Below are 8,595 nucleotides of genomic sequence, written 5' to 3' on the forward strand. Positions count from 1 at the left end.
ATTTTTTTAAAACTGTCTTTTTGATACATAAAATGCTTATACAACTGAATTTTTCTTTTATACTTCCCTCCTTTGTTTATACTTAGAAAGATTTCTTTACCCTGAGACCAATGAATATTTACCCATCCCCCACTGCAGTTTTTACAACCTTAGGGTTGGTAATGATCTCTTCATCACATAACTCACCTTCTGAACAAGACTTCAGTGACAGAACATAAAAGCTTATTTGATAAGAAACAGCTGACCCTTCTTGATGTGGCTCATGATTTGGACTCCTTAGGCATGTAATTTATTTCTTACCAAAATATATATTAATATGTCTTCTTGAATGATCACTAACAGCTGTTCCTAATCTTTTAGGTGTCCTAGAACACTGATGGCAAACTTCAAGGGCCATGCTCTCCCCGGGAGCTTCTTCTTGATAGTTGGACTGTGGTGGTCAGTGAAGTACCCACTGAAGTACTTTCACCAGAAGGGGAAGAACAGCAGGCTCAACCATTATTACCAGCGTCTAGAGGTCATCGAGGCTGCAGTCAAGATTCTGTTTTCAGTCATTGGTAAGAGCAGGGTCATTTGGTCTGGGGAATCTTCACATCATACCAGAACCTTTAATCTATTTTCTGGGCTCTGTGAAATAGATGTTTCACTGGCAGAGACAATACAACAAGGATTTTCAAATAGCCACTAGGTTGTTTTATCATAATACCTACTGGGTATACTGTTAACAGAGTCTTAACATTGTATATTGACTATGAAAAACTACCAAATAAACTATACTCTTTGTCCTAAAAGGACACTGGTTTAGGAGGTTGTTGAAGCAAAACACATACTGTATGAAAAAGATATAAAAAAATAGCCAAGAACTACATTAAAGCAGAGTAAACTTATGTACATGAACTAAAAAGTACTAAATGGAGTTTACAGTTAGTTTAGGAAAAATCATTTTTCCTCATTTGTCTTTCCCTCTAGAATCTCAGGGTAGTTAACTACCATCTGGTTGACATGCCTTCCCTCCTCAAACCGCAAGCAACTATAGAGGGGGGGAACTTTGCACAGGGGGGCTAGTAAGGTAAACAGTGGGACCAGACTGAAAAAAGCCAACAAGGAATGAGCACTGACCATAGTAAGGGTTCCTCCTCAGAATCAGCCCTGCACTGCATTAAGTTAATTAAGGCTCTTATTCTGCAATTGTGCTTGGCCACTTGCCATCCTTGGCCTAGTTTTCCAGGAGGGAATGAAGCAAAGACAATAACTTCCCTTGGAGTAAGCAAAGCTCACCCAGCTTTGTTTGCTTACCTAGCTGAGATTTCCTGTTCTCAGTTCAGACATCAGAGATCTTTCTGGAGTTGAGAAATGACTGGGACCGTAATGATTTACATAGAAGAGATAGCCTCAATTTTGCCTAAATAAAGCTAGAAAAATTGTATTTGGCATCTCAGCTGGGTGAAAGTGACACGTGTTCAACAGCTATCTCTTGAGTTCTAACCATGTATGAATGTTAGAAACACAATAAGGAACCATATTCCACTCACAAGGCTTCTATTCTGCTGTCACTGCTACTTCACACAGGTCATTTTCACCAACTTCCTGAACAGTTATAAATTAGTTCAGAAAGGGACTGTTTTGAGAAACAAAGTTTTGGGGAACAGCATCCAGAAATGTTATGATGGAGGACTCCCAGGCTTCCACAAGAACATTTTGAGTATAAGACAAATCTTCTAAGAGGTGGTAAAAGTACATGGGACAGACAGGTACTGAGAGCTGTGCTGGGTTACAGCAGCAAAAACTTCTGGCCCTGCTTACTTCTTGGATACAGTATGGCAAAAAACAAACAAAAAACTGTAGCACCTTCACCCTGTCAGTATACTCCTCCAGGGCTGGAGGAGCCTGCAGATTACAGAGCTTGCTTGGTGCTTATATGGGAGCTGCTGCCCTCCCTTAGGTTTGTACAAGAATCTTCATCACAGTCTGTCTTTGGGGATATCTTTCACTGCTGACTTGGCAGAGGAGCCCAAAGATTAGTGATCAGCTACATTCTCACTTAAGTGGTCTGGCCTTGTGTTCACCTTAGCTTGGAACAAATACACTGGAGGCCTGTGTATGGATGCATTCTATTGCTTATCCTTCTAGACCCACAACTCCCAAAAAGGAGAAACAAAGGCCAGTTACCAAAAAGATTACTTGGCCAATCTTATTTTATGCTGAAGGAGCTACATTCAAGGCAGCAAAGCATAGGCAACCCTCACCCACATCTAGACTTGGTTCATGCCTGTTATGGTTTGGATGTGAGGTGTCCCCCAAAGGCTCCTGTGTGAGATGCAAGAAAGTTCAGAGAAGAAATGATTGGGTTGTGAGAGCCTTAACCCAATCAGTGAATTAATTCCCTGATGGGATTATCTGGTGACTGGAGGAGGTGGGCATTGGGGGCATGGCTTAGAGTATATATTTTATATCTGGAGAGTGAAGTCTGCTTCTCTGCTTTCTGATTATCATGGGAACTGGTTCCCTCTGCCACACTCTTCCAACCATGATGTCCAGCCTCACCTCATCCCCCAAGGAATAGAGCCTACTGTCTGTAAAGATTGAGACCTCTTAAACAGTGAGCCCCTAAATAAACTTTTCTTCCTCTACAGTTGTTCATGTCAGGTCTTTCAATCACAGCAGTGAAAAAGATAACACAGAAATTGATAACAGGAGTGGGGTTCTTGCTGTGCCTAACCTAATCATGTGGTTCAGAAGCTTTTTGGAATTTGTGGGTGGGATTTTTGAGATGTTTAGCAGTGCAAGATGGAAATGTTTTAAACTGTTGTAAACAAAGATTAATGGCCAATTCTGGTGGGAGCTCAGAAGACCAGAATGCCAATAGGAGGGTGGACAGTGAAGACAGGGCTCAAGAGGGTTAAGAAGAAAAGGAGGACACTATCGGTAATTGGACTAGAGGCCATCCCTGTACTGTTCTGGCTGAGAAGTTGTCTGCTTATTGTCTATGTCCTGAGACTTTCTTTGAGGCTGATTTTAAAAGTGATGGAGATCTTAATCTAGCTGTCTAGGCAACACAGCATTCAGGAAGTCTCACGGGTGTTACTGGCAGATTTTATTGTGATATTCGGGAGTAGAAATGTTTAAAGAACTTGAAAGGCAGGAGTAAAACTAGGGCTAAGGAAGTTGCAATTGTTATAAGACTTTACTGACACTAAAGAAATGCTGAAGACTATCCAGAAGAAAGATGGCTTGAGGTTATCTCAGGAGCTGGCAAGCCCACACCCACCTCAAACTCAAGGAAATAAAAGTAAAAATTCTCTTTGAGACCAGTAGGACACCCTTCTTGCACAAGGGGGCCTAGGAAGTTGTTTTTCAACATGCTCAGCAACGCAGACATTCACATGCTGCTTCAGCAAAGGTCCCTGCAGACTTGGCTACTGCTCAAGATGGTGACAGTCTTGGTGTCAACCATGTGGTGCTGGTTCTGCAGGAATTCAGAATGCTGGAGTTAGGGGGTCATGGAGGCTTCCACCAAGATTTCAAAGGAAGATCTTGGAAACCAGGCAAAGTGCAGCAGGGTCAGAGTCCCTGTGGGCATGCCCTGAAAAGATAAGGTGTGGAGATTTGAGGAGGAAGCCAAAGCTGCAGTGGAGACCCCCAAGATTAAGAAATGCCAGTAACATGGGACATCAACCTAGAAAAGCTGCAGGAATTGAGCAGAGACAAGCCAACACAAAGGCCACTTGGGCTGCAACCAACAAGGCCATAGGGATGTAGCTACAGAAGACCTTTGGAGAGGACATTATGCCATGTGCTCCAGATGCTGGACACATAACTATAGGCGCTGTTTGCCCAGCTGGATTTCAGTCTTGCTTTGGTCCCATTACTTTTTTCCTATGCCCCTATTTTTGTAAATGGAAATGTTTACTCAGTATCTTTATACAATGGATACCTGTAAATTGCTTCTAACTTTAGAAGCTCACAATGCCAGATTGCCTTGAGCCTCAGAGAAGACTTTGAACTTGAACTTTGAGCAATCTTGGAACTGTTGAGACTATAAGGACTCTTGGGAATGGACTAAACATAATTTGCATTGTCTGATGAATGTGAGCTTTTAGAGGCCAGAGGTGGAATGTTATGGTTTGGATATGAGAAGTCCCCCCAAAGCTTATACATGAGACAATGCAAGAAAGTTCAAAGAAGAAATGATTGGGTAATGACAGCATTAACCCAATCAGTGAATCCTTCTGATGAAATTAACTGAGTGGTAACTGAAGTGGTAGGGTGTGACTGGAGGAGGTGGGAATTGGGGTGGTGACTTGGAAGTATATATTTGTATCTGGCAAGTGAAGGCCTCTCTGCTTTCTGATCACCATTTGAGCTGCTTCCCTCTGCCACACTATGATGTCCTGGCTCAACTTGAGCCCCCAGGAATGAAGCCTGCTGTCTGTGGATTGAGACCTCTGAAATCACGAACTCCTAAATTCTTCCTCCTCTACAGTTGTTCTGGTTGGGTCTTGTAGTCACAGCAATGACAAAGCTAACTAAAACAATGCCTTTCAGCTATTTTTTATTATTTAAATTGTCTTGGAGCTACTCTCTCTACTCACTTACCACTCTCATTTCTGGCAGGGATCCTGGCAGAGCAGTTTGTTCCTGATGGGCCCCACCTACACCTCTACCATGAAAACCACTGGATGAAGCTAATGAACTGGCAGCACTGCACCATGTACCTATTCTTTGCAGTCTCAGGAATCATTGACATGCTCACCTACCTTGCCTCCCATGTCCCCTTGGGGGTAGACAGATTGGTTTTGGCTATGGCAGTATTCACTGAAGGTAACTTAGTAAAATGGATGGAGAAAAGGGAGGAGAGTCAGACAAGTTAAATTTATGAGATCAAAAGATAAATGACCAAAAATATTGCAAATTCAACTCAGGACTCCCAAACCTTGAATAGGACTTTGTCCTATGCTCTGGATGATCCCGACTGCATAATCTATAAAGCATCTCATGAAAGCTTAAGGCCTTAAGACAGTTCTCAAAGGTTCTGGCTAACACTGCACAGAGCCTCCCTGCCTTCCCACTGCCACCATACTGCACTCATACATGTGCATACTCCTATGCACGGGTGCACACATGCACATATATTCACATAGATACAATGCTTCAGGACTGACTGACTGCTACTATATATGGGGTAAATCCTTTTGGTTAAGGAAGAGACACTGCACCCTACTCCACCTCTTGGGGTGTTATTGTGTTGGCCTCCATTACAAGTCTCAAGAAACACACTGCATTAGTCAACTTTCTACCACTATTATTAAACACCTGACATAAGCTACTTAAAGAAGGTCAGTTGGGCTCACAGTTTTGAAGTTTCAAGTTCAAGACTGAGCGGCCCTGTCTGACCTCAAATCATGAAGATTGCACATCAAAGCAAGAGCATATGTAAGAGCAAAATGGTCACATTTTGAACCAGGAACAAAGAGAAGGAGAGATTGGGTTTCCCCGTGAAAAGCAACCCTTCCCCATGACCTAAAGACCTCAAACTAAGCCCCTCCTCTTAAAAGATCCACAGCAACTCCCTATACCAGCACCCTGAGGGCCAAGCCTTTACATATTGACCTTTGAGAGACACTCAAACATAGCACCCACCCAACTGCTCAGGGGAAAGTGGTAGAATCCCAATATACCTCACATTAACTGAAGTATGAAGAAAGCATTTTGTAATCCAATCACTTCTACCTCAGCAGAGTTGAAACAGAAGGTTGAAGAAGGGAAAAACTGAATTTCAAGTATACGTACTCACAGCTTGTTATAAAGCAGCACCATATATCACTTATCCATTCTGTATAGAACCTTACTATGGATTCTGGAGAGTTATCGTTTTAATACATCTTTCTTGACACTCTTACCATACCTACGAAATTAACTTAATCTGCACCTGTTTGTTGTCCTGGAACACTTCCTAAAAGAAGAAGCTATCTTTGAGACAGATCTAAGAGAAAATTCCAATAACAGGAAAAGCCCAGGGTGAATTCTCTTAAGTATTAACAAGCAAGTCTCTGATGGCTGTCATTTGGTTCGTGGCAGGTTTTCTCTTCTACTACCATGTTCATAACCGATCTCCACTGGACCAGCATATCCACTCACTCCTGCTGTATGCTTTGTTTGGAGGCAGTATCAGTATCTCCCTGGAGGTGATCTTTCGGGACAATATTGTGCTGGAACTTTTCCGAACCAGTCTGGTTATTCTTCAGGGAACTTGGTTCTGGCAGGTGATTATTCACACCAACATTCTTTATATGGTCTAGATTGAGGAGTCCCCTCAAGTGTGCCCAAGAAAATCCTGAAGGCAAAATGTCTGAAAACGCAGCATACACCCCACAGGAATGTTTTCAAATGGCCCCTTTCTCCCTAGGCCCATACCCTGACCTATGTGCTTTTTCTGTTACTATCCTGTTGCTGCATTAACCTGTGGCAAGACTTCCCTAGTACAGGCAGGCACTGGTACCTTCTACAAGTCCCACTTCCTAACTTTCCCACAATTAACATTCCTGTATGAAAAGGCCTGAGATAGTGGGTAGCTTAAGCAAACCTGGTGGCCACTGGGGAAGGCTGGCTTCTCAGGACAACTAACCAAAAGACCAATTTCTTCTTCATCTAACCCACCAGATTGGGTTTGTGCTGTTCCCACCTTTTGGAACACCTGCATGGGACCAGAATGATGAGGCCAACATCATGTTCATCACCATGTGCTTCTGCTGGCACTACTTGGTTGCCCTCTGCATTGTGGCCATCAACTATTCTCTTGTTTACTGGTATGTTCTTTTTTTGACAAGTACTAATCCTAGGCAGTGTTGATTAACTTCTACTTGTGTTAATAGGTGCCAACTATATGCCAAATCCTAGGTAAGGCACTCGATACTTCAGAATAGTTATTACAACTCTCATTTTACCAATGAGGATGATAAAGGCTTTTTGATGTTAAATGACCTGACTAGGTCATAGTACCCTGACATACCAAAGTCTCACATACAGCTCTGATATTAAGGCTGTAGTACAATAGGGAAAACTCTGAACTAGGGATCAGTACTGGGCTGTAGACCCTGCTGTTACTGGTTCATCTGGGACTCCTCTTCTATTTCTGGTCTTGTTTTGCCTACTTGCTAGAAATGTTATCAAAACATATGCCGAGGCAGAAAGTGCTCTCTAGAGTGCTTCTTAGCAGTACAGACTATAATAGCTATTAACTCCCACGTACTCACTGTGTCACAGGCATAGATAACTCTCAACACTGTATTACCCCACTTTGCTCTATAGCTTTATGATGAACTGTTAATGTTTTACAGATGGGGAAATCAAAGTTTCAAGACTGAGTAACTTGACCAAGGTCATCCAACCAGTAAATGTCGGTGCCTTGCAGTACAAGGATGACTTACAGCATATGGTTTTACAGTTCTATGGCTGTTGTAGCTGCCCCTCCTTTTTTCCTAGGTGCTTATTTTCCTAGACCCAAAGCAAACACACTACACCCAGAAGAGTCCATAACAGACCAAACAGAAAGGAGTTATAGTCATGGTTACCATCAGTCTACTCCCTGGTCAGTGAAACAGCTGAATCTGAGCTCAATTATGACATTTCAGTCACACTAAGTATTGTCTGAGGTGTCAGATATACAAACACATATCACAATATTTAATAGAGATGTGAAGAAAATGCTTTAAGAACCAATAGGTATTTTTAAATCCTCAGATGAGGAAGGATCTTTTTCTGCCTAATCTAATTGGACCTCATTGTTTTTTCTATTACAGCCTTCTGACACGGATAAAGAAACATGGAGGAGAAATTATTGGGATTCAGACACTGAAGTCCAATCACACTTACCAGACTGCACTTTTGAGTGGCTCAGATGAGGAACGAGATTAGGCCATGGACTTTCGGAGACCTCCTATCCCTTTGAGCCCCGGAGTGAATATAGCTTATTCCCTCATTTTGAGGCTTACCTTGGTCTGCTCCTAAGGCTCCATACATTTGTACCTCCTCATTTAATACAAGGCTGGAGGCTTTAGTACAGGAAATTAGGCCTCTGATGTTTTGTGTATTTTGCTGTTTGGATTCTTAAACATAAGGTAACTTAGTCTGTGTTAGTGTAATATCCTTCATAAAAAGAAATGAGGTAATACCTGTAAGTAATAAGCCTGTGCATCTGTATAGAGAAATCAAAGACTGAACACCTAAAACAGGAAATGACCTTGTGAATGAAATAATATGAGTCGTGCAAGACGTCATGCTGCTTTTCCTTCAAGAAAACAGGTTATTTTCTTATTGGAAAAACATCAGGACACATGTGAATGATAGTGCTTTTACTTTAAAGCTATAATTCTAACTTGTATTTTTTTTTTAAGTAAAGCAATTTACAAGCAAATTTTAAATATTTTAAATATTACTTGTTAAACATTTTCTAACTAATCTTAACAGAGCACTGCAATGCCTCCATTGATAAGGGACAAAATTAGGCCAAAGATATATATATATATATATATATATATATATATATATATTTTTTTTTTTTTTTAAACAGGAAGTTAATTAGTAGCCCAGCCAGGC

The 8,595-nt window shown here is 41.6% G+C and overlaps 1 protein-coding gene across 1 annotated transcript; it reads left to right on the forward strand.

Moving 5' to 3' along the window:
- Positions 1 to 376: 376 nt before the first annotated feature.
- On the forward strand, positions 377 to 7,914 carry Tmem45b (transmembrane protein 45B). The gene is made up of 5 exons (XM_026392395.2): positions 377 to 557; positions 4,615 to 4,821; positions 6,079 to 6,263; positions 6,661 to 6,806; positions 7,800 to 7,914. The coding sequence occupies exons 1-5, from the start codon at positions 377 to 379 to the stop codon at positions 7,912 to 7,914; spliced, it is 834 nt and encodes a 277-aa protein (XP_026248180.1).
- Positions 7,915 to 8,595: the final 681 nt, after the last annotated feature.

This window comes from Urocitellus parryii, chromosome 4 (genome assembly GCF_045843805.1).
Source record: "Urocitellus parryii isolate mUroPar1 chromosome 4, mUroPar1.hap1, whole genome shotgun sequence".
NCBI lineage: Eukaryota > Metazoa > Chordata > Mammalia > Rodentia > Sciuridae > Urocitellus > Urocitellus parryii.